Source organism: Haliaeetus leucocephalus, unplaced genomic scaffold (genome assembly GCF_000737465.1).
Source record: "Haliaeetus leucocephalus isolate CR32 unplaced genomic scaffold, Haliaeetus_leucocephalus-4.0 Scaffold306, whole genome shotgun sequence".
In the NCBI taxonomy this organism is placed as follows: domain Eukaryota; kingdom Metazoa; phylum Chordata; class Aves; order Accipitriformes; family Accipitridae; genus Haliaeetus; species Haliaeetus leucocephalus.
Genome location: NW_010972742.1, coordinates 9,117,158 through 9,142,952, shown reverse-complemented (window position 1 = coordinate 9,142,952; position 25,795 = coordinate 9,117,158). Strand labels below are relative to the sequence as shown.

General features: G+C 51.9%; 2 protein-coding genes across 2 annotated transcripts in view; both read right to left on the bottom strand.

Moving 5' to 3' along the window:
- The window catches only part of AKNA (AT-hook transcription factor), a 14,571-nt gene extending 14,306 nt beyond the window's left edge, over window positions 1-265 (bottom strand). The window contains exon 1 of the mRNA XM_010571139.1: window positions 251-265. Within this exon, the coding sequence (XP_010569441.1) occupies window positions 251-265 (15 nt within the window). The remainder of the gene's footprint in view (window positions 1-250) is intronic.
- DFNB31 (deafness, autosomal recessive 31) overlaps window positions 1-25,795 on the bottom strand; it is an 86,829-nt gene that overhangs the window by 2,256 nt on the left and 58,778 nt on the right. Inside the window, exons 4-12 of the mRNA XM_010571138.1 lie at window positions 15,046-15,248; window positions 14,607-14,643; window positions 13,049-13,261; window positions 12,501-12,713; window positions 5,387-5,458; window positions 4,394-4,991; window positions 2,597-2,775; window positions 1,802-1,924; window positions 845-1,050 (exon numbers count right to left, since the gene is read on the bottom strand). Of these exons, the coding sequence (XP_010569440.1) occupies window positions 868-1,050; window positions 1,802-1,924; window positions 2,597-2,775; window positions 4,394-4,991; window positions 5,387-5,458; window positions 12,501-12,713; window positions 13,049-13,261; window positions 14,607-14,643; window positions 15,046-15,248 (1,821 nt within the window). The 3' untranslated portion in view covers window positions 845-867. The remainder of the gene's footprint in view (window positions 1-844; window positions 1,051-1,801; window positions 1,925-2,596; window positions 2,776-4,393; window positions 4,992-5,386; window positions 5,459-12,500; window positions 12,714-13,048; window positions 13,262-14,606; window positions 14,644-15,045; window positions 15,249-25,795) is intronic.

Below are 25,795 nucleotides of genomic sequence, written 5' to 3'. Positions count from 1 at the left end.
GAACGGGAATGGGACGGGAATGGGGATGGCCCTGGCAGGGGACGGGATGGGATGGGATGGGGATGGCAGGGGATGGGATGGGGATGGCCCTGGCAAGGGACGGGATGGAAATGGGGATGGCCCTGGCAGGGGATGGAGCATCCCGTCCCCCAGGGATGGGGCCGTTTTGCCCAGCCATTACACCCATCACCACCACACTCCGACCTGCCCTGCCAGTGCCAGGTGCCCCGTTGGCACCCCTGCCCCTTACCTTCCTATCCCCCATGTTCCGGCCCCAAAGAAGCCCCCACAGAGCTGGCCTTTTTCTAACCCGATAGATTTATTGAAAAATTAAAAGCACAAGCTCTGTATATATAAATAGGACAATGTTGCCAGCAATGTACAAGGCCTCCAGTTGCTCTCTTTGCATCCCCACCCGTAGCCCGGAGAGCACCCGAGGGAGCAATGACTACCCGAAAAACCCACCAGCCTGAGCCACAGGCCCAACTTGCTCTGCGGCTGGCACTCAGATGACAGTGGGGACAGCCAGACCTCTGCCATCCTTCCTGCCCTGTTCCCCAGCCTCGCCAAGGGGGAGAGGGTGTTCCCGAAGGGCAGCCCCCCCCCCCTCCGAGAGGACAGGTATGGAGACTTTAAGGGATGTGCACTGATTTCTGCCCGTTCTCAGCCTGCCCTACCAAGGCAGTGAGAGCCTGCGGTGGGTGAGGGGACATTTGGGGACAAGCTGGGGGTGTCTGTGCGTGCGGGGTGGCGCAGCAGGCGAGGGCTCTGCGTGGTGGGATGCTGCCTTCACATCTCAGCGCTGCCTTTCATCCCCGTTCAGGTGCTCCCTGTCCCAAGCCACGCTTCCAAAACCCATTCGGGTTCCTAAAGGGCAACGTTGAATTCTGTGACCAAGAAATCAATGTAGTCCTTTTCCTTCAGCTTAAAGGCTTCAGCGATGATACGGGCAGCTTCCCGATGCTCTTTGCCTCGTAGCCCCGTGCCATTCACCTCCAAAATGACGTGGCCCACCTTCAGCTTCCCGCAGTTGTGTGCTGAGCCCCCACGCTGCAGGAGAAAGGTGGTCAGCTCATGCTCCCGCCACCTCCCGGCTCAACCCAGGGATGAAATACAGGTGGTTTGGGAAAAATAGGAAGTATTTAATTTCCATCATGTTCACCCTGACCTGGTGTTTGCCAGGTCAGGGTGAACATGATGGAAATTAAACATTTCACATTTCAGAAAGAGGGGATGAATTTGGCTTTGATCCTGCTTGCTCCTGGAGCACAGCGCCAGCTGGGATAGCCAAGAATAACCAAGGCGCAGTCAGCTCTGCTTTTCTTTTGCTGTAAATAATTTGAATTTTGCCCCAAGTAAACAGCAGAGGAAAACGGTGTGGGGAGACAGCTCCCAAGGGCTCAGTTCCCCAGCTATCATCCACCATTCCCCCTCCCCAATTCTCTATCAGAGCAGAAAAGGAGTTTCCAGACATCTGGAGACACCAGCCAAGCTTTCAGGGCTGCCCAGACCCCCTCTAAAATGTCTGCAGCGAATCCTTGGCTCCCAGGACGTGCCTTATAGTATGGGATCATCCACGGGACACAAAAGGAATCCTCGGCAACACCCTCCCAGCAGAATGATGCCTCTGATGTCTGGGGAGATGCAGGGCTATAGGAGGGGGAAAGCACACCTCCAAAATCCCCCCTGGGGCAGCGCTGTCACTGCGCTCTGGCCATGGCTGAAGGGCTTTCCTGAGTCTGTCCAGGGAGGAGAGGGATGGGATGTGCATCAAGTTCTTCCCATTCTCAGCCTGCCCTACCTGGATGGTGACGATGCGGGGCAGCGGCTGCCGCGTGTTTGCTCCACCCTCGATGGCGATCCCCAAGGTCGGTGCGCTCTTGGACACTCGGATCAGACACGACGTGGGCTCCAGGAGCCCTGGCTGCAGGGAGAGAGGGCAGCGCTGCTGAGGGAGGCCAGGCACCATTTGCCTGTCCCGTTCCCTCAGCTGGGGCCCCATGGCAGGCTTCCATGTGAAAGGGACAGACACGCTGCCTGCGGTTGCTCTCTGACTCCTGACATCCAAGATCGCAACCGTGTGCAGGTCTGGAAGGGCTTGGGGAGGAGCAGAGCAGCTCTCCGACTGCCTGCCTAAGCCGCTCAACTTTGCCACCACCAGAAACCCTCCAATTTACTTCTGATACCTGATGCCATCTTCTCTTCCAGGTGACAGGTGACTTTACTTATGGGACACTGTCCTGTGGACGTCCCCTCAGAGCCAGGAACTCTGCCATGTCCCAAGTAGCTGCTTGCTGGAGCTGGGAGGGACCGGATTTACCCAGGATGGAGTGAATCAGTCCTACAGTGCCCCTCTCAGCTGCTCCTGGCTCCCCTCCCCACAGCTCAGCCCACCAGCGAGCTCACTCAGCTTATCAAACAAGAGGATCAATGACCCATCAAAGCACAAAAGAGGGGTTGCTGCCCACAGGCAGAGGGAGCAGAACCGGCAGATGGCCGGACGAGGCAGCAGAAAGCAGCACTGCCCCTTGGCAGCCCCAGATGCCCACCTCCCACGAATGGCAGCAGCCCGAGGCCCCTGGGCACCCAGCCTCACCGGCTTGGCAGCCCCTTCTGCCGCCCCCTCGCTCCTCATGGCCTCCTTGAGGCTTCGGCTTTTCCCAGGGACCAGCTGCCGGTTCTTGTCCTTGCCGCTCATCTCGACCTCCCCGATGTCCACCCCGCTGTCCTCGCTGAGGGTCTGCCCGCTGTCCGACAGCTGGGAGAGCGTGGAGGCTGGGGAAAGATGAGGGCTGTTAGAGGTCAGGCAGCACAGCTCTGCGGCCAGCCAAGCACCCACAGGGCCACGTAGCAGAGGGAGGACATCTCACCCGCTCCCAGGGCTGGGCAGGTTCCCTGGGATTTAGACCTGGACTTCAGAGGGGGTTTCCCAGGTGGACCCCCGCTGAAGAGCAGAGCTGTGCACAGGAACAAGTGGCCTCAAACCCAGGTCCAGCTTCCAACCCAGATCCCGAACTGGGATGGAGGAAGAGGGCAACAAGTTCAGGGATCCTGCTGGAGGCCAGTTTGAGCCAGCCCATGCTCAACACCAGGGTCTGGGAGGAGATGGGACAGACCTGAGCAAAGAGCTACCAGGCAGGAGCCTTCTCCACTTCAAGGATGAAGACTCTGAGTGCAGATCGAGACTCTGCCCCGGAAGTGAGTGTCAGGATCAAGGGTATGACAGTACCTGCAGAGGGCTGAAGCTCCAGGAAATCGGCTCTGGGACTTGGGGTCACACTGCTGACACCCCTCGGGCAGGATCCGGCCTCCGTTCAGTGTCAGAGGCAGGCCCTCCAGCCCCTCACTCATTACCCTGAGATTAATGAACTAATTGCAGTGGGAGGACGGTGCCACAGGAGGGCGACAATGCCACTCACACGGGGTCCCACGGAGCCTGGACGCAAACAGGGGATTTCGAAGGGGGCTCACAGGGGCTCGGGGATGCTGTGGGTACCCCCAGTCCCAGTGGGTCTCAGCCGAAAGCAGAGCCCACCCTCCTGGGCACCCTCAGGGCTCCAGGACCACCCTTCCCACTCCCGCTGGACCAGAGCCATTTGCCGAGGGACCTGTGGAGCCCAGCACGCTCCTCCCTTGCTTCCACTCCTTTTTCCCGGGATATGCTCAGGATAAATCTGACCCCCAAGCTCTGTGTGGCCACCATCAAAATTCTTTTTTCCCCCAATCTGAAGTTAATGTGAAAATCCCAGAATTTCTTTTTTTCTTTTAAAACTCCACTTGAAGCAGATTTTATTAACTAATACAGCAAAGACCACACAAGAGAGAAGTCGCAATCAACTGCCTAACAGAGCTTGGTCTTTAAGCAAAGGTCAGCCTGAATTGCACTGGAAACCCAGGGAAGCTTTTAAGAGCATGCTGAATGCCGATGGGGAGCTGGCTGCCCTGTCTCAGAGATTAACACCGCTACTGCTGATAACACTGTGGAGGGCTTTATGCGTTTCCTGGATTTTCACTTTTTTTGCCATGATGCTGTCAAACTGTTTTCTGCAATTGAAAATTCACCTCGGAAAAAAAGCAAGCCAACACACAGCTACCAAACGTCGCCACACGAATGCACGCTCTGTGGCTTTTACCCTACCCTACTGACCTGGAGTTTGAACCGAAATCACAACATTTGCCCTTGCAGCCCCTCCCTGGCAGGCGCTGCCAGCCCACATCCCCACCTGGAAGGGGGAAGCCCTGCAACCAAGCCTGCTGCTCAGGCAGGGACCTGCAGCCCTCTTCCAATTCCTCCGGTTCCTGCCCTTGAGATCTGTCTCTTTGCCCGTTTCTCTCTCTCGGAACACCCCAGAGAGGGTTTTTTTCACCCCACGGCTGATAACGTGACACCCACCTCTGGCCTGGGGCAAGGGCCTCACTTCGTTGACATCGGGCTCGCTGTTGGGTTGGTGCACCTCCACCATGATGAAATGCTGGTTGGCCAAGGCCTGCGGGCTGCCCTTGTCCGGTGGAGGGGGTGCCGGGTGGGGTGGGGGAGGAGGAGGGGACGGGGAAGGGGGGCTCTGAAGCCCACCGGCTGCAGGGCCATCTGGGGGTGGGCTCTTCAGCCTCGTTGGGGACTGGACCCTGGGGAAGGGACCGATGGGGTGTTGGCTGACCAAGGAGAGCTGGGCATCCATTTGCCTCCTGGAGCTGTGCAGGGCCGGGGAAATGGTAGCATAGATAGCGCTCGGGGCAGACTCCTCGGTGGATGTGGTAGCAGTGGAGGTTATGCTGACCGTGTCCTTCTCGGGGTGGCCAGGAGGGGGACTGGGGTTTCGGGGGGCCACGAAGAAAAGGCCTGACTGAGACGACTCAGAGGAAGGGCGCTTGGGCTTGTCTTTCCCTGGGTTCCTGTGCTGGGCAGCAGAGGGGTCCAGCATCTGAGGGGCTGAAGGAGGAGGCGGAGGCTTGAAGTTGGGTGGTTCATCTGGGAAGGAGGAAATATCATCCTGCCAGACCAAGAACAGAAGCCTTTAGACACCATGCCCAGCTGCGAGAACTTCCCCAGGCTCACAGTCACCTGCATCTGCCTTCTCACAGTGACCATGGCAAGACAAGCCGATTTTCATAGAAACGCCTTTCTGACCTTACTGGCAATAAGAATATGACTCACAAATGAGGACAATTAGAGGATAAACTACCCAACTTTTGCTCTGGTTTGCACAGATGTTACTCCTATTCAGACAGCCAGAATCCTTCTTCCCAGCTGGTCCGATTAATTCGCTTCAGTGACTGCATGGGCAGGTGATGTAGCAAAGAGCTACGGAAGTTGAGGCAAAACTTGGTATCATCACTTTGCCTCCAGCTCCCCACCAAGGCGCAGCAGCATGGTCCAGTGTCTTACCAGGGAGATGTCCGGCAGGGTGTTGACACTACTTTGGTGGCTGTCTCCACCTTCCTCCAATTCTGACGTGTTCTGATAGGGCAAAGAAGGAGAGAAAACCAGGTCACAGCAGCAAGGAGCAACCACCACAGTACCAGCATGACAGGGAACATGCAGAGTGATACAGAGCATTGCCCCCCACCCCCCGCAAGGCCAGTCTTTCACCCAAAGGTTTTGGTTTCCTGGGAAGTTCCCTAGAGACTCTCACGTGTGAGCAAAGCAACTTGGGAAACCGACTCTCCCAAGCCAAGAAGCATGCTCAAAGCATGCTGTGAACCTGACCTACCAGGGCAATTTCCTCTGTAGCAGAGGAGCATGCTCCTCTTAACTCAAATCTCACTTCCTGCTGTTTAACTTGGAGGGAGGGAGGAACCAGCTCTGAGGGTTGCAGGTTCAACACTTGGATCTTTTCTGGGAGAAGGGCAATGAAAAAGTTTAAAACTTCCCCTTCTTGCAAACCAGAGCAGTTGGTCTCAGATGCAAATAGAAGCCACTGCCACTGCCTTCCCTTTATGAGTCAAAATGTCATTAGAAAATGTCACAACACAGCTCTGAACACATCACAGCTCCAGAAATCAAGAAGGGCTTTGGGAATCTGTCAGTCTGTCTGCGCAGGGGGAGCTGTCAATTGGGATGGACCCAAGGAGAGGACACGGATACAGTCAAGCAGAGCAAACAGGCACCCTGGCTAACAGCAGGGATGGCAGAACTGGGGGTGTGCAGTGGAGGCTGGGTGTGGAGCTCTGCCCTGGCAAGCCATGCCTGGCCTGGCACTGGACGGGCCTGAACCCAGCTGGTCCTGAGTCTAGCCCAGAGCCATGGTTCTGCTGCTGGCTTTGCCCCAGGCAGGCACCAGGTACTCTCCTGGGGGATGCTCTGCCAGTGGTGCACAGCCCCAGCTCCGTCTGGTTCCCCTACAAGGCCCTGTAAGAGCAAAATCAGACTCAGCAACCCCTTCCCACAGTAACTCCTGATCTGGAGAGGTGCTGCTGCTGCTCAGAAACAGTGTACTTTGTTTCTGTCACGTTCACAGGGATGTTTGTTCATTTGTGCTGGAATGGGCAGGGTACAGTTTGTGTTTAACTGTGTGTTATTTATTGCAGGGTAAACAACTGATTAGTTGAAATGCTGGTGTGCATCTGCATTTCCCCCATCTGCTGGAGGCTGCTGCTGTGCCTGTAAGATGTTAGTGTCCCAAAATAGACATGGGAGACAATTAAAAGCATTAGAGAAGCAGCAAAAACATTGATGGAAAGTGCTTTTATCTCTGTGGCTTCAGAAGGAATCCTGGAAAACGAGAACTAAAAGAAATGGCTCGTTTAGAGTGACAGGTAAAGTATTAGCTTGGGAAATAACTCCTTCCTCTGATGAAGGTTGATTTCTTCATCAATTAATTCATGTAAAGGCAGGTGGCTGTTGAAAAAGAAACATCCCCTACCCCTTCTTGAGTTACTGACCATGCGGCCAAGCTAGGGCAGAAGACAGATTTGGCTGAAACACATGGCAGCAACAACAGAAAGATCAGGCTTCAGCTAGTCCTGACACACCACAGGACCATGCAAATCCAAGCGCTGGCATGAAGGATGGGGGGATACTGTATGTCTGAGGCTGGAGGAAGACACAGGTAGGGCTATTTCAAAAGCGACCTGCCTTCATATTGATTAAAATGATCATGAACTTCTCTGTGCTGTGCATGCCTTAGCAATAGGTCTTCAGATTTAATTGAAGTACCAATGGGTTCAAAAGCTCGAGTGCCGTCGTGTCCCTGCATGACACCAAGGAGCAGAAATGCTCAGCTGGACAAAAGGCAGCACTGGGTAAACTGCACCAAACTGCACCAGTGTACTCACCACAGAGCTCCCTCCTTTTGCAGTCGTTTCCTCTAATGAGAAAGCTGTTCTGCAGAAAGCTGCCCGAGTATCACCTTCCCCCTGCTCCAGCTCCCCTCCAGATGCTGCCCAGAGCCTTTAATCCAGCCAAATGGCTGCATGCACAAGGAAAGGAGCCAAGGTGGAGATGGTGGCATTTCAGCACCAGCCTGGCCGCATTTGAGAGGATCTCAGCTGTGTCCCTAACCCTTCCCTCTCCAGCCCTGCCTCTGCCAGCCTCAACGTGCCTCCAGGGGTTCACTGAGCTCTTGGCAAATGCATGAGGACCAGATCATTGCAATACGACCAGGAGCAGACTGCCATCAAATAGTCATAGTCACATAGCTGCTAAAAAGAGGAGAGTCTGCCTGATGCCCCGCTAAAATCTGCCAGTGCCATTTCCCCCAGTCCTGCCACTGAACTCTGTGCCCATCACCATGACATCAAGCCCAACCCAGAGCACACCACATGTCGTGTCCCAGTCCCAGCCAGATAGCTAGGACCAGTCTGCACTCAGACATGAATCCTTCTGGCAAACAGAGGCCAGCTGCACCCTGTGACCTCCCCGCCAGCCCAGAGAGATGGCCCTAATCCTGCTGCCCCGGCTCTGCTCTCCCTGAACAGCCAGGGATACTAATACTGCTCATCTTCTTCAGGGCACTTTTTTCTGCTGAAGTGTGCAAGCAGGAGATTTGCCTTTCCCCAGCTTAGTACTTTTGGGGCAAAAGCAATTAAATAGAAATTGCTCTGGGCTATAAAATGTAATGGCTTTTAAGCTGAGCACATTTGCTTTCAGCAATTGGCTATTTTAAGACTGTGCTTTCCTGGATTTCCCTTGAAAGACCCATCGAAGCCACGTGCCACTGCTCTGAAAAATGAGTATTTATTGAGGAGGCTGCTACCTCCTACTGACTCTCTGCTCCTTTGCTCCATCTATTTTCTAGTTATTTATAGAAACTGGAGGCCAGGCAAGGCCCTTCCAGCCCCTCTGCAAGGTACAGCTGGAAAACTTTTGTCCTTCCTATCCTGCATGGGGTCCACGGCTGGAGCGATGGAGCTGGAGAGCATCTTTCAGACAAGCAGCCAGTTTCCATTTGCAGATTAAGTGGTGGAGAAACTGCCACCTCCCTGGGGAATACAACCCAACCTTTAATTAACCTCACAGCTCCAAATGAGTCCCTTATTTTCCAGTTACTGCTAATGAGAGCTTTGCAAAGCTACTCAGCCCGAGTCCCGCAGGGTTTAAATTTTGAACGATGGCACCAGTCTGAGAATAAACCCAGCTTTCCTCCTCTCCCCTTCCCTCTCCCACCCCAGAATGCACCCACAAGGCTGGAGGAGCCCCAGAGCCCCTGGCTCTGCCCCAGCCTGAGCACAGACCTCTCTGACTTCGGAGGCTCTGAGGGTGATTCAATGACCCACATGGTGACTTCACTCTGTCTCTATCCTCATCGCCTGAAAGGATCATGCCAAGCACATGGGAACCCTCCATATGAAATGTCTGTGCCTGTCCTGGAGGAGGTCAGAGGACAGCTGGAAGCTGGAGCAGCTCTGTAATGGAGGACATAGGTGAGGAAGATGTCCCGTTTCTCTGCTCTCATTCTGCTCTCCCTCTGGGGACACAGAGATCATCTGTCAGCTGCCACAGAGCCTGTGGGCTCTTGTGCTTGAGATTCACTTTCCAGAGAGAGGAACAGCTCAGTGCCATCTTCTCCTTACTTATACTTCTTGTGAAACAGAGACCAAAGACAGGCGGGCTAGCAACTCAACTGGGTCGCTGCACTGGGCCCAATCCTGCAAGCTTCAGGGAGGTGGGAGCAAGTCAGCGCCTGTTGAATCAGGCCCTGGGAGAATAAGGCACCTTTGGATGACAGCCTCTTTGCTAGGAGGCAGTGGAGAAGAAAAACTAAATCAATGGGGATTTCAGTTCCTTAATCCTAACAATGAGGGCTGGGGCAGGAGGCAGGGACAAAGGAAATGCTGGACTGCCTCGCTTGTAAGCAATTAGAAATTCATCTTGCTCTGATCAGACAAGTTGCATCCAATTATTGCAGTCTACAATTAACCTCTGCTTTGCAGGACTCACCTTGAGATCCAAGATTTACAGGAGGTGATAGTGACACTTAGATTGGCAGACACACATTATCTGTGGGTAGCACCATCAAACACGGCTTTGTCTCATCTCTGAGTATCCTTCAAGCTTCCCATAACGGAATCACTTTTCGCATGGCAGGTGCTGATCAGCCTCACACTGGTTATTTTTGGCTGACCCCTGGAGAACTGATGGGACAGGGGTCCTGGTCTAGCGTCACTGCCTTTGGTCATGAAGCCAAAGAAATACGCATCCAACAGGTCAGGGTGCCTGCGATAAACTCAGTCTGGGAACAGTACAGCTATCCTCTTCCAGATCAGTGCCATTCCCAGAGGGATGTGGCTTTTGGGCTGGGTTCACAGCTACCAGAAGTCCTCTCTCCCAAAGCAGTACTAGCAGCTCTCAGCTCCACCACTTGCTGTGTGTGCTTAACCCACTGATGCCCGTGATTTCCTCCCAGACAAGGAGGAGGGAATGGACTCCACACCACAGAGCTGCGCTGCCAGGGACAAGCCTGCAGCTCTTCTCAGCTTCCTCCCAACCTAGAGCTCTGTCATAACAATGGGATTTCTGAGGCTCTCCCCACATCCATGTCTAGCCTTTCTAAAGTCTGTGTGAGGATTTCTCCAAGGCTGAACATGCACAACGCGACTACACTGACCCCTCCTGCGCTGGAGCACAGATTTTTGCAGACGCAAAGCCCGTAAGGAAAGTTCTCCCCCATCCCTAAGGATGCATGATGGGATGTGACCAGCCTACTGGTATTTAGTCAGGGTGCCCATCCAGCAAGACAGCACAGCAGCAGGTAGAGCAAGCAACAAGGCAGGAAGGGCAGTATGGGGTCCATCGGGCTTCAAGGCTGCTGGTCCTTCTAAAACCCCAGCCCTGAGCTGTCACTGGCACTCGGGGCTTTAGTGCAAGCAGGACACTGGTACCAGCTGGGTTTGGTTCCAGGCTGAGTCTTTTCTGCACTGCAGCACCAAGGCCTGCAGCCGTGCTGCTGAGCTGGGGAAAGGAACTCTGGAATGGCTCAGCAGAGCCACAGGAAGAAAAGGCAGAGACTGGTGAAACGAGGCGGCTGTTCACGTGGCTGAGCCGCATGCTGGCCCCTGGACGGCCTGTACCCCGCCTCCCGCCCGACGCACATTCACACGCACTCTCAACCCATCTACTATGGCAACCGCAGTACTCGAGCTCCCCGTCTCGCTGACAGCCCCTACCTCCATCAGGTCTATTAGCCACAAGAGCCGCTCCTGGGGACGTGCGAGGGGAAAAGCAGATTAAAACAAGCATAAAAGCGAAAACATAACATCAGGGAGGATGCAGAACAAATGAGTGAGACAAGCAAATCCCAGCACAATGCATCCCTCCTCCCCCCAAACCCACCCTGCAGAATCCACATCCAGCTGCATCCAGCACTGAATGTGAAGGCTGAAATGAGCCCCTCCTGCGAGAGGTGCTGGGGAGGGCAACAGCAGCAGCGGCTTAGGGCAGAAGAGGGCAGAGGAAACTATTTGGAGCCCTGCCCCTCTTCTCTCTCTCCTGCTAGCCAAGATAAGCGCCCATCCACACGAGCTGCTGCTCTTGGCTTGGCAGTTGTTTCAGCAAGCAGTGGTGACAACCATCTCAAGTATTAGTGCTCCCAACACCCGAGGCAGAGCTCAGAGGGGTGTATGTTCTTACGCCCATGGAAAGAGGTGCCACGCTGCCAGGGAGGACCTGCAGTGTGACCAACGGACACATGTTCTTGAAGGAAGCTCTTAAAACAGTGGTGCCCACTCTCTTCTCTGTGCCAGAACAGCACCCCGGCCTCCCTCCCCAGCCTCAGGGCTTGTGTGCCAGCTGGGGCTGGGCCATCGCTCACACACCAGGCCAAGCAGCCACGCTTGGCACATGGTGTCATGCAGCAGGATGGAGAGCACAGTGCACCCAAAGCAAGTGGTACAGCCCCAGGCACGGAGATAGCATGGGAACAGGGTGTCACGCTTAGCCCCCAAGTCCTGGCAGACCTGTGTGAGCCCTCTGATACTTTGGAAAGATGTTCCCAGCAGGCCTTCAGAGAGCAGAGCAAAACTCACTTTGTTTATCCTGATCCAGAAAGGATCTCACCGTAATCCATCCTGAACAGAGCAGATGGCTTTCCTATGGGTATTTGTGAAGTCAACAGGACAAAAACACAGCTCATACTCTGAAACTCTCTGAGGCCTCTTGGGAAGCTGGACCAAACTGCATAGGCAGGACCAAACTGCGTAGGCAGGCACAGTCCCAGGAAAGCCCCCCGCCTCTCCCCCCTGCTGGCTGTGTTGCCTGGGCCCTTCACAGCACAATCCCACAGGTCCTGGCTGTGGGCTGGTTTGCTTGCTGTTGAACTAGCAGAAAGCCCATTGTCATCCGCTCTTTTCATGAAGGTTTTAATTTCCAAGGTTGCTAATGCATTTATGATGAAAGGCATTTTATGGCTAGGAAATTAATTTGGGGGCTGTGTGCCTGCACACTCTGAGGTGATTACGATAACTTAATTAGATGGTGCCTGCAATGAAGGCTTGGCAGAGCGACGTGGGAGCGCTGCCGCTTAATGCTGGAGAGTGGGCAGGGGCTGGGACAGGATGCAGCTGGCCTGGCTGCTGCAGTCCCCGCTGGGACAGGGAGCAGGCAGCTAGTGTCTTTAAGGACGTGATTTAAAAGCGACAGCCATAGCTGGTGAATAGCGGCAGGCATGGTGTGGCAGTGACAAGTCGCAGAGATTTCTGTGTGGATGCAGCTGACGCTGCACAGTGGAGGTCCTGGAAGGGAGGCAGAGTTCCTCCCTTGCTGGGGACGAAGTGACACTTAGCACCAGGCCCAGCCCCCATGCAGAGGACAATAGCATCTCAGTCTCGGGGGCACAGAGATACCAAGCACGTGTCACTGTATCACCTCATTGCTCCTACAAATCACACTATTGCACCCTGCCTGCAAGGGAAAAAAAAGCTTTGGGGGAATCCATCGGGGAAGCAGACTGAACAGGGTTTCCTGCGGGGTAAAATGCCTTTATAGCACTCCAGGGAAATGAGTTTGTGGTAGGCCTGCCAGGAGCAGGTGTTGAAAGAAACAGGAACAGCCAGGAGGGACTTACCCGCGCTGAGCTGACAGTTGTGGCAGTGAAGTGGCTGCTGGAGGAAGAGACGGTGTCGCTGTAGGACATCATAGAGTAGGAGTCGGTGCCGATGCTGGGCCCCGAGGGCTGACGTGCCTTCATGGACTCAATCTCTCTCTTCAGCACCAGGCTGTCGAAGCGGTCGAGGTCTTGCGGGGAGATCACACCCCGCACCTCTGAAAGCAGTGAGAACTGGGCCAGGCAGACAGACAACCAAAGAGAGGTTGGAGCACGACCATATTCCTGGGTAGGTGAAGACCCATCCTCCCACACTGTTCAACAATGGCAATGAGATGTACTGGCAGGTAACACACGAGGAGGTTTGGTCCTAAACTTTACCAGAACCTCCTCTGCCACTGAACACCAGCCTGTATCCCCCACAATATCCCACAACTGGATTTTGCTTTCATACCCTCACCCTTGACCCTGAGCAGATAACCTTGGAGGCACCGAGCCACACTGTGACAATGGCTCTGCTCAGTCCACTGGGTACAAGAAACTGGCCCGGATCCTGGTGTGGGCCTCACCTTAGCATGTGTGTTGAGTAGCTCGAAGAGCGCCATGACCAGAGCATCCACGGAGATGTTGCCTTCCTTATACTCATCAAGGTAATACCCCATGGTCGCCCGCTCCTGTTCATTCAGTAGGTGCCGTGCCTGTTCCTCCAGCATGACTCGGGTCTGGTTCACCATGCTGCTCAGCGTTACCTGGGAGCCGGCCAGGCCCCGGTAAAACACAGGCTGCAGAAGACAGGAGATAGGCTTTGGCCTGGGGTGCCAAGAAATCAGCTGCTGAAAGGAAGGCAGCTGTCTCTCTGCTGAGACAGCTGGGCAGCATAGGCAGGACCGAGAACTGTCCTCTTGCTCTGGGCTCTGCCCACCAGCCCAAGCTGCCTGCGTTTCAGATCACTGCTCTCACCCAACTACCTGTGGCAAAGCTGGAAAGGGGGACTGGAAGGGGAATGCCAAGAATGACTGGAGACAGGTACCCCCAAGGATTCACCAGCACGGCTGCTCACTTAGTGTCACTACTTGTCTGGGTAACTCCAGAGCCATGAGTTTATGCAGCACCAGTTGAATAAACAAAACGGCTTCCCAGCTCTGTTCAGCAAGCATGGATGCTGTCCCTTGACCAACTATTGATTTAACAGCAGCCTGTGTTCTTTCCTGGCAGACCTCGGGGAACTGGGGCCACACGAGAGAGGCAAGCTTCCCATCTTGTGTAAAAGGCAGATCTGCCACCGCTGCAAGCTTGAAGCAGACCCTGGTGAAGAAAGAGCCACTGGCAACCAAAGAAGTCCCAGGGAGAGACATGTCTGGCTGCAGATGAAAGGCTTTCTTTGAGAGGGATTTCTAAGAGGAGGTCCTTGCTGTTCCCCTCCCAGGCAGCGTTGGCACAGTCAGCGCAGGGATATGGAGCCAGACAAGACCCTGACTATCCCAGAGACACTGACAAGAGTTGAGGCTGGGGAGCATGTCTTGCCAGCTAACAGCACAAAGCTGTTATCAGTGAGAGCCACCTGCGAAACCTTGCTGCTTCATTTCCATTTAAAAGAAATGTGCTTTGCAAAGAGGTGTTTGGACAAGACATGCTAGCACAGAGCTCCAGTCACAGCACTGGGTAAGTCCCTGCCACTGCTGCAGCCCTGCCACTGGCTGGTGTGCTGGAGAGGGCTGGCTCAGCTCTGCTTTGGGGTGGGAAAGATCCCAGGAACTGTCAGGACCCAGAGACAGCCACCATGTGGAAGACATCATGGTCTCCTCTGCAGGGTAGAGGAGGTCCCCACAGTCCTTGCCTGTGTGTGATCATTGCCCCTTGCCCATTAATGTGATCGCTCCCAGGGTAGGAGGCACCAGATGTGCTGCAGAACTAACTCACCAGCAGCACAGGAGAGGGGGTACACATTATGTCACTGTTTGGAGAAACACAGCTGACAACATGAGGTGGGGAGGAGAAAGGCTAGAGTCCTCATAAAACTAGCATCCCTTTTATAATCAGGAGCACAAAGCCCTCCCTCCCATGGAAAATAAGAGACAACAATGGTGATTTTTTCACAAGGCATCAGGAAGGCCTGATATCTCTTACCCTGGCTGTCGCCTCCGCAGCACGGTCTCCCACTGCCCTGCGAGGAGGGAGAAGATCAGTGAGCACCCGGTGCCATATGCCCATCACTCATCACCTGAGGCCTGGCACAAGATCTGTTGTGTACTCTCCTCTCTGTGCCTGTAAGCTAAAAGCTTCTAACGTGAGAGAACACGGAAGGGGCAGCAGCATGTTGTTCAGACCTGATCCATCTTACAGGTCAGAGATGCTGTCTTCTAAGCACTGGATATGGGGGCCACACACCTGCGCACCGGGGGTGCTCCCATCAACAGGTTGCCCGTGCACATTGCAGTGCATCAGGCTGCCGCCATTTTATGTGCTGGGGCTCCACACCCACCCTGGGTGACTGTGTGCACCCTAAAGGAGCTCTGAGTTGACAGACCTACACAGCAAGCTTGTACGGGGTGTACCAAGCACATACCCTGCTGAGTTGACAAGGGTCTCTCCGATCTGGGAGCTTGCTATCCACCTGGTCTCGTCCACAGTGGTGCGGGCATGGGGCAGCCTCCCGATGTCCTTCACCGTCATGATGAGGTGGCGGGAAGACTTGAGCAGCTTCACCGCCTCGTCATGGGGGATGCTGAGGAAGCTCCTGCCGTTCACCTCCAGGATCTGGTCTCCTACCTGCAGAGTCAGGATGGGGTGAGCCTGGCAGGCCCTAGGGGCTTTCCTGTTAGGAATATGCCTTCCTCTCCCACCAGGGAGGAGCTACTCAGTCTAACCCACCACAAAACTAGGGACATGGCAGCTGGAGGGACCAAGAAAAATGAGGGAGAGGGGCCAAGTGCTGGTGGCTGGACACCAAGCACTCAAGCTGACAGCCAGGTCAGGACCTGGCTGTGAAGCCTAAAGGAGCCTGATTAGGATCCCAACTCAGACTAATCTGCCCAGTCTCCTCCATTAACTAGATCCGCAGACCAACTTGGTTAAAACAGCCCCCAAAGAATATCAAGACCTCCAGCCCCAATCCCTCCCACTGATCTGGGAGGCCAGGAACCATCTGCAGAAACCCCAAACCTCAGATCTCTGCGTGCAGCAGGGAGGGTTCAACTCGAGTGTCTCACCACAGTCTCCAACGCTCTGTAAACTGTAGGACCTGAGTCAGCTAGATTTCATCTCTCCTCTCCTTCTCTTTCCTCCCCTGCTGCTCCCGAGAGCTTTCATTTTGTGGCCAGGGCCTTTGCTGTAATCAGGAGCTTCCCTGACAGCCCGGCCATGTTCAAGACACAGCACTGGTCTGGCATTTCCCCCTTCATCCCAGGTCCTCTTTCTCTTTGCTTCTAGGGCATTCAGTGTCACTCCTCCTCACTCCCATATTACAATTCACCTTTTTTCTGATAAGCCACGTCTTTGAAACTGCTCATTCATATCTTTGCTTAACCATAGGCTTCTGTTCAGCTCTGTCAAAACACAGTCTTAGTTTGTTTATGCTGCAATGCAAGCAGAATGAGACGTTCCTTTAAATAACTCACCTCCATGTTGAAGGAGAAGAGGAGAAAAGAGGGAGGGGGGAGAATTTCTAAATTTAAGATAATAACATGGAAAGTCAATATGATCCTTTCAGTTCAGCCCATCTCATTCTGTCACTGGGTTAAGGAAGCCTCAGAGGACTGGCATTAATTCTCCAGACTCTTACTCCAGTGAGAAGCTATGATTAACCATTGCCAAGTTTGTGTGGTGGGCTGTGACTCTGCTGACACCCAAGTTTCCCCCAGTGCTACCCAGAACTTTGCTGGGGTGAAAGCAGACATCAGGAGTACCACCACCAACGCTCATCTCAGCATAAAGCGTGAGACATCTGTCGACTGCTCCAGCAAGGAAGGGAAGCCAGTTGCTGGTCCGAGGAGGCAGCAGCTGATCCTGAAACTGCAGTACAGCCCCTGCACTTGGACTTTGCCTCTGTTTTATGCTACAGCCGTGCTGAAGCTCACAAGAGCACAGGGCCAGAGCTTGCATCAGCTACTCTCCAGGCACAGTGCTGCCAGCTGAGATGGAAGAAGGTCGGGACCTGTGACAGCAGGACAGCCACACATATGGGCAACGTCCCTGCACACTCCCACTTGATTTCTGCTAGCCTGTGCTGCTATGCCTGTGGCATCCAGATGGTCGATCCTACAACCACTGAGGCTTCAAGGCTAACAGGACCCCTGTCAAGGCATCCACTGCTCTCACTTTGTCTTCCTGGGACAATGTTTCCCTTCCACTAGTGCATCCAGTGAAGCTAGTGCGAACCGAGGGCAGAGTGGCCATACCACAGTGTCATATACAGCGTTGATAAAACCCGACCGTGGCTTCTCCCAGCATCCCTGTGAGGACATCCTCAGCAGAGCGAGCACAAGAATGGGGAAGAAAAGACAGAATTCCTGCTGCTTGGGCCAGAAGAGACCCCTGATCACAACCCTGGCTGTCTTGAGGTCTGTGGTGTGACAGACACTGTTCAGACCACCTGAGAAGTGATCTTTATGAGAATCAAGTAGAGTGAAGGAGAAGAGTGAGCTGGTGGAGAGTCCCTGAGTGGCAGAAGTGAACACAGCTTAGCCCAGCTCTATCAGAGGCAACAGGGGCAGCAGGACCCTGGCTCTGTCCTCATCTCAAGAGCCACTGATCTGCCTCTGTCTATCTGAAACTGATGCTAATCCCAGTCCTGAGAGTCCTGCTTGGGTGAGGGTGTTTAGTGAGCAGAGTCTGACTCTGCCAGCAGCCACATTCAGGGACAGTTACCCAGTGGTGAGAAGCTGTCTCAGCTGCAGTGTAACCAGCGAAGGGTGCACGGTACAACTGGGAGCATAAGCCAGCGCCTCAACAGCAGCATGACTGACCATTTCAGACAGAGGGTTTTAGGCTGGGAGCTACCATCAAAGCAGACGCCGCAGTCCAGCCCCGTGGGCCCCTCTCATACTCTGCAGTGCTGTGGTCTCAGCATCCCATTTCTGCCAGGTTTTTTATATTCCTGTGGCATGAGGGCACCTCACAGACAGACTGCTACAGAGCAAAGTTGGCTTAAAAGCAAAGAAAAACACCATTACCTTGAATTACGCTCCTCCCAGCCTTCAAAGGGAGACTGCAGCAGTTTAATTACCTATTGCATTTTGTTTTGTTTTGAAATAAGTCTAAAAGAAAATTCCAGGTGCCATTTACAGGGGCCCTGGACCTGCACTCCCAAGTGGTGCCAGGCACCAGGCACTCCGGCCCCACTGCAAATCCAAGCCAGGACGCAGAAGCCTGGAGAAATTCTTAGACCCATGATCCGCACAGAGAGGCTGCAGAGCACTGGGGACTCCCCTTCATGCAGGTGAAGACTGTCAAAGCATTAGCTGATCAACACAAGGCTGTTTCCAAGAGGGAGGCTCTGGCTCTTCTCATCCAGCTCAGCACTCACAAGCATCCCTCCCTTCACTTGTCCCACAGTAGTGACCTGGCTCAGTTAATGAATCTGAGTGAAACTCACAGCTGCTTCTTGCAGGGTCAGCTTTCAGCTGGTTCAGCTCTCTCATCTGACTACCCACATGGCTACAGGGTCAGGCAGCTGCTGTGGGGTGGCAGGAAGCCCCAGGACTGTCCTGGACTGGTGGGTGGCCACCATGATGCAGAGAGGTGGCATGGCCTCAGAGCAGCACAAAGCGCCAGGAGCACTTCACTTGCTCCAGCCTGCTTTCCAGAGGAGGGCAGAAGAAATTCCCCAAATCCACTGCATGGCACTTGTGCAAACAGGTATTGCTCGGGCTATTTAAGGGATTACAGAGGCAGAGTTTCCAATGCCAAGGAGGCACAGCAGCTTCACTCCCTGTCCACTGCAGGGCCATGGAGACCTGTGTGCTCCTCTGGCCTTGCAAAAATGGATGCGGAGGGAGAGATGGCACAGGATCTCCCTGAGAAGCAATAAAGAAATGCAAAGAAATAGGAGAATCTGAGGGTTATTGAACATCCAGAAGGTGGGGGAGAAAATCCTAAGATGCCTGCAGCAGCAGTGTGAGGGTGAGGCCAGGAGGGAGTCAAGATCTACCAGCAACACTCAACTATTTGGGTTAGTTCAGACTATAGGTGGCAGAAAGGTGGCAGAAGGGGCTGGTAAAGGTGCTTTGAAGAACCAGGCAGGACTTTGCCACTGGCCGAGATGCAACTGATGCCTCTTGAATGACCAGAGAGGACACAGGCAAAAGTCTATAATCAACAACTCATGGACCACTTTGCTGAGGGTGCAGCTGTGAGAATGATCAAGTAAGCCTGCAATAAAAACATGTGATGGGAAACTGTGGTAAAAACCATATAGAATAGCTCTAAAACTAGTGTAATGGCAATATCCAAGTGAATGCGTGACCTCTCTGTGAGTGCATCCCCTGGTTACATCTCTGCCTGCCCAGCAAGAAGACACAGAGAGAAGAGTTCTAGAGAAGGAAAGCAAAAATGATTAGAGCAGATGAAGGTGCCTGTGAAAGGACAGATCAAAAAGATTAGGTCTGTTAAAATTAGAGAAGAGATAATGTGTGGGGAGCTTGATGGAGCTATACAAAATAATGCTGGCAATAATGAGAAGCCAGAGAAGGGCTCCTATTTACCCTTCCCTCTGATGAAAGGACAGAGGATGCTCAGTGAGGCTGGAAGGATGCTCTGAGTGGCATTGATAGGAGAAAAGGACCTGGAGCAAGAGCACCACAGAATCACAGAATTGTTTAGGTTGGAAAAGACCTTTAAGATCAATAAGTCCAGACACAGCTTGACTGCAGCAGAGCTCGGTTCTGTGTTCAGCTCCATCCAGTGACCTCGAGCACACTTGCCTCATTCTTCTGGGGACAGTTCCTTCCTCTGTGACACACAGAGGGGCTGGCGCATAGCAAGGGCTGTGGCAGCACAGGAGAGCCCAGTCCCTACCAACACGACTGTCAGGCAGGGCCCCTAAGTTTTGTCCTCACATGGGTCAGCCGATGCCCTCTGCTTGCTGTCTTTATAACTGCTGTTAACAGGGCGGCTGCACAGCTAATAAGGCAAAAGAGATGACGCAGGTAAGAGATAAACCCACAGTCCTATGGCCAGCCAAGAAGGGAGCCAACGCCTTCAAGCTGGGCTGATGCAAGTCTGCAGCTGAAAGGGAAGAGGGATGACGTGACAGATGCACTGCAACAGCCACTGCAAGGCCCTGGTGTTGGCACGGGCCAGGTCCTGCTGCACCATCTTTTGCTTTGGCTCCAGTAAGATGCTCAAAGAGCAGGTCCTGCAAACAGAGCTGCCTGCTCTTGGCTGGCTTTCCCTTTCTCTGACTTTCCCTGTGGAAGGACGAGAGACAGCACTGGGCACGGGTCAGACTTGGCATGACCAGGGGATGGTGGCCCTTTGCACCAGCTGGCTGGAGGGGAGAGAGCACAGAGCAGAGCTGTGTCTGGGTGGGATACTCACACCTACGCCAGCAGACTGCGGAGCACAGATTGGTTGCCAAAATCATATGCTAGGGATGTGAAACTTCCCTGGTTTGAAAGAAAGACAGCCTGGAGCCAACCTCACCTCTGTGAACCAGCTGCAGAAAGAGAGCCAGAGGCAGCCAGCTCCACCTGAGCTCATCCACAGAGATGAAGAAATGGGAAGGGAGGGAGGGAGGAAGGCAGCCCAAGGGAAGGCAAATGACACAAATGACCACATTCCCGACCATCACACTTCACAAATATCTCAGGCTCTCTTTGAGCTGTCAGCTTTAAACCAACAATCAGAAAATTGCTGACCACCAACATAACAGGGAAGGAAAATTATGAAAGTGCCTAAACTGCCAAGAGAAACACACATTCAGGTGTAATAAGTATCATCTTTCGGGTCTTTCTAATTCACTGGGCAATCCACTGGAGTGGATTTTGCTGCTAAAATAAGGAGCACCGAGCTCACTGCAGCACTGAAACAATGAAAATCCAAATTCAATCAGACAGTTTTATTGCAATTATGAATCTTCAACAGTTTTCCGTATCAGGGATTGAACTTCCGTGGTTTTTTGTTCAAGACAGTTATACAGATTTAATAACCTTTCTTTAGTTTCTTCTTTCAAGAACCAAAAGGAACCTGGCAAGCCCTCACAGTATCAGGAAGACCAGAGGGGCCCTGGACAAGCTACTTCATCTGTCTGTGTCTGTTCTTCATCGCTGCCTCAACATTTATTCAAAGTCCTTCATGGGTTTCTGGTCTCTTGTGCTCTGTTAGTATAGTGCCCAGCAAAAGACCACGTCTGTCTGGTGCTGCCAGAATATTAACACCAGGCGAGAACAACCAGACAAAAAATACTTGGATAAGTTTGAGCACCTCATGCAGGGAGAAAAAAAAGACCTTGCAAAAATAATTGCTGGTGAAGGTCAGATAAGGGAATTGTTGGACAGCCCAAATGCCTGCAAATCAGCCTATCTTGATGATAGGCTCCTGTTAGAGCTGGAAAGGATTTTTTGCTAATTAACATAGATAATAATTATTTTTTTTCCCCAAAGTCAAGGACAACTGGAAAAGTGACAAAAGACTGCAGAGATGCAAAAGAATCATCGATTAAAATAAACGTTGACCCTGGCAAATTATTTGCTGTATGCATAGCTCCAAACCACCACAGAATAAAAGAAGTAATAAGACACAAAAAAGTTGTAATAAAACACAGAAAAATTATTGCCATGGATATTTCAGAAGCAAGTTTTCAGTTGTGCTCAGCTAATGGTGGGTGGACACAATAGAACCTGCTGAGTACCTGACCACTTCTGAAAATGGGACTATTCTCATTTCCTAGGGAAAAATCTACCCTGAAATGCAGGGACTGAACGTGACATGTAAAATGTGATAGACTGCAGACAAGAAGCAGAGTTCAGAAATAACACAGCTCAATGACAAGCTTGGCTCCTTCTCTTTCTGGAGACAGACAGAATAACATGGGAAAGGGAAGTGCAGTCAAGAGAAACTTAATGGACTTAAGACAAGGGTTCTGAGCACCTAAAGTCTCTTAAAAATAATCGAAATTGGCTCTGGGAGAAATTCAGTCACACAGACAGAAAAATAGGTGAGAGATTTTAAACATAAGTTAATGTTAAATGACACCAAATTGAGCTGAGAATAACAGGGCTAATAGGATGCCAAATGGTTTGGCACTAGTACTAGTCTTATTTAATGCCACTAATGTGCTAGAAGAGAGGTTAAATTACACTTGCGGATACCACTGAAGTAGAAGGAGTCTCTCTCTAGCACAAATAATTAGCAAAAGCAGACCTTAACAAATTAAAAATATGGGCAGGAAAAAGTATGAATCAATTTGGAAATGACCAAATTAAGACTCGCAGAAAAATAAGGAGGTATTCAGCTTCCCCAGGAGGGAAGCAGGTTGGGGCAGATGATCTACATCCAATGAGGCCAACACAGCTTGTTGGAAGGATCAGAGACAGATTTGGGAGCAAGGCAAGGGAACAGCAGGTGCCAAGTGCTGTCTGAAAACATGTTCTTTTCCCCAAACACCTTGCAAAACAAATACAAGGAACAAAGCAGATACAGACTGGAAATGAAAGCATACAAGGAGAGAAGATTGTCTCTTGGGGTAGGCAGTGGTTTTGGCACCGCTGCGGGGAGGTTTCTGCTAGCCTCCCAGAAGAGGAGCAATTTAAGCAACGTCTGTCCCCATAAAGGTGACACTGTTGGGAGAACCACTCCACACTGGCTCCAGTGGAAAGGTTACGTCTTGCGTACCACAACCATGCACCTCCTCATTGAATTTCTCACTATAGAGCTTATTCCCTAGACTCCAAGGCAGCATAAGGTTCTTTTTTTATCTTCTCTTTTTCAGTATCTTTGCCTTTTGCAGACCTCAAAATACAAGCCAGTTTTCAAGAGGCAGCTTCCTGACTGTCACCAATGATGTAAAATCATCACCTCTTCCCATTTACAGTCTCTCTTTTTCTCTCCTTCTCTTGTATATGGATATACATGGATCGTGGTAGCCTCTTTTTACCCCAGCCTTTGTGCTGGGAACTCAATATTGAGTTGTTTGTTCAAAGAAAGCTACTTAAAATCTGCTATTTCTGATGTAAAGGTCAAGGAGAAGACAAAAAATTGGCTTAAAAAAAATTCCTCACAAAATACACCACCAAGAAAAAATGAACGAGGAAGAGATCTGGACGAGCAGAGCCATGAATGCCAGCACAAGCAGCTCAGCTCCTGCACGGCATCGCTGCAAACATCACAAAGGAGGCAGGAAGGACAGAAGCCAAAAGCAAACAAGACTGGCTCACATTCCTCCTTTGCAGTCCTCTGCTAACCTGCAATTTTTCAGTCTGAGAACTTACACCGAGGCAGCATATTTTAAAACATGCCCAAAGAACACACTGTCACAAGTTTCATGAATGAATAAACATAAAGAAGGCCAAGGCCAAGAGTATGAATATTTAATTATTGACTGACTGCAGTGATCCAGCCTGTTTTCTGTTGGCACCTGCAGAGCGCTCTGCCTCGTGGCCATGAAGCTGGAGGGAGCAGAGCAGCAGTACCCAAGCTGGCATCAGCAGAGCTAGATCTCCTCTGGGACCCACTTCTCAGGACCACGGCCCCCATTTCTGTAGCAGGCAAAAGCCATCTTAGCTTTCAGGCCTAAAGAAACTTCTTTGGTTTTGACTGGCTTTCAACACCACGCTGTTCATTCTTTAATCAAAATTTCAGGGAAATGCAAAACATTTTAATAAAACACTTGAAAGTTCTGATTTGGTGTCATGGATGCAAGAAGGTTTTCCCTAAAATGAAAAGGCTGGCAGAATCAACTTATAAACAATTCTGGTAACAAATGCAGTGGAAGCAGCAAAACCCACAGAATTCACGGCCTGGGAAGTCAACAGGAGCCTTCCCATCGACTCCAGCAAGGTTGGGTTGAGCCCACATTGAACAAACCCACAATTCTTCTACTTCAGAGAGCAACAAATTATGTGGAAATCACATTTACCCATCAGTTCATCCCTCCTCATGGTATCATATCCCTTCCACCAACACCTGGAGCAGTGTAGGAAGCGTGTGGATGCAGTCTACACCCAACCATGTCTAACAGCAGAACATAAAAGGCCTTTCTTTATCTCCAAACCTCCAAGCAGTTCTAAATTTATGGCCTGCAGCATACACAAATCAGGGTGGGAAGTGTCTGTGTGTATCTGAAATCACATAAAGCCCAACATTCAGAAAAGTATCGGCCTGCTGGCACGTACAAATCAGTTACTAGAAAACAGAACAGCAAGGTGAGACATATAAAGAATCAGTAAGGAGAGACTCTGGTGTGCAAACAATTGCCATGGTGCAGGGACCTTGCTTGGCAGGGACGGAGGGGAGCAGCATGCACTGTTCCATGTGCTTCGACTGCAGCGTGCATGTGATTATTTTCTTGCCTTCCTAGCAGGCATGAAATCAGAGGTGGAGGGATAAAGCCGTGTGTTACGCTGCTGTGACTGCTCCTGCGTGTGTGAGTTTGCAGTGCGACTTTAGTTGTGCTGAGCTCACTGGCAGGTAGACTGAACCAAGAAAAGAAGCAATTTTCCCCATGCAGTGAAGAGAGGGATTTGGAGCAGTATGGAAGCACTAAACATGAATCAAACAGAAAGAACCTTAGGAAAACAATGCAACTTCTTTTTCTTTTCCTGCCTTTAATCTTTCAGGCTTCTGGTGTTTATGAGATAGAGTCTGACACTCTGGCACACGGTCAGCCGGCACTGGGGACAAACAGGCTTGCTTCAGATGGTGGGTCCACTGACTCAGCAAAGTCACCCGTGTGACGCCCGGGGCAGCTCGAGCCTGTGCCTCTCTTTCCAGCTCTATTAGGCAGAAACAAATTGTCCTGTGCCTCTTATCATCTCCGTCTTGACATCCTCATGTCGCAGAGCACTGTCCCTGCTGCCCCTCACCACAACCTTGCGCTAATGAACAAGCACACGCTGACATCCCTGGGAGACAGCTATGTACCCTGGTCGGGTGTGCAGGCAGAGCAGCCGCAAGGTAGCCAGGCCAGAGGAGTAACATATGCTCTGGGAGAGAAGGATGGTCTGCAGGGAGTTTCCAGCAGCGGCTTTCACTGCTTGCTGCCCTGAGAAACACTCAGCCATCTCCCTAGGATGCTCCCACAGCTCCTTGTCCCTAGTGCCCAAGTGACCCTCTCATAGGGCAGGGTCCAAAACCCCATTTCCCTGCTAGGGACCAAGAGAGAGATTAAGGCTCTGATTGATCCAAACCTCCAAGTTTGGCATTTTTGTTCTGTGTCAAAATGAGTCAGCAGAGAGAAACAGGAGCCTGCAGCAGACAGCTAAGTTCAGAAGTGGCTGCATTACCCCTGAAAGTGTCTCCCTCTTTCTCCTCTGTCTATAAAAGGAACCCTGGTGACCTCAGTGCCCAGCTAGATGGGCCCAGAGTTTTGTGCCAAAGCAACTCAAGGGATGGGATGGTATCTGTCCCAGCCCAAATCACAGCCCTCTTCACCAGACTGTCCACCCACTTCATGGTACCAGCCTTGACAGATTTAAGTGACTTTATGGGGCCACTGGAGCAAAGCTGAAGGCTTAGCCCTAAACTCTCCAGGGCTGATCAAGGGAGAAACGTATCTCTTCACAATACAGAGAGGGATCAGAATGGATTACCCCTCGATCCTCAGCAGTCCAGCACCATTTCAAGGGATTGAGAGAATGTTAGGGAGTTTAACATCCATTGAGTCTTGACTGACACAAGGAGCAGGGAAAGAACTGTCTCTCAGAGCCCACAGTATTGCTCTGGAGGAAGCAAAAAGGGCACAATGTGGTTGCAGAGCCCTTTGCAGAGATTGCAGAGAAAAAACACACCAGAAAAGAAACCCTGAGTGATGAAGTAAAATGCTACAGCCTGAGGAGTTTGAGTTTCAAACATGCCCCATTCATGAGCAGCACAGAGATACACCTGAAGTCCAATGGCTCCCTTTTCAACTTATTGTACTGGTGAACATCCTAGAACATATAAAATTTTGACCCTGTGCTGGTTTTGGCTGGGATAGAGTTAATTTTTTTCACAGTAGCTAGCTAGTGTGGGGCTATGTTTTGGGTTTGTGCTGAAAACAGTGTTGATAATACAGGGATGTTTTCATTACTGCTGAGCAGTGCTTACACAGAGCCAAGGCCTTTTCTGCTCCTCATCCCACCCCACCAGTGAGTAGGCTGGGGGGGCACAAGAAGTTGGGA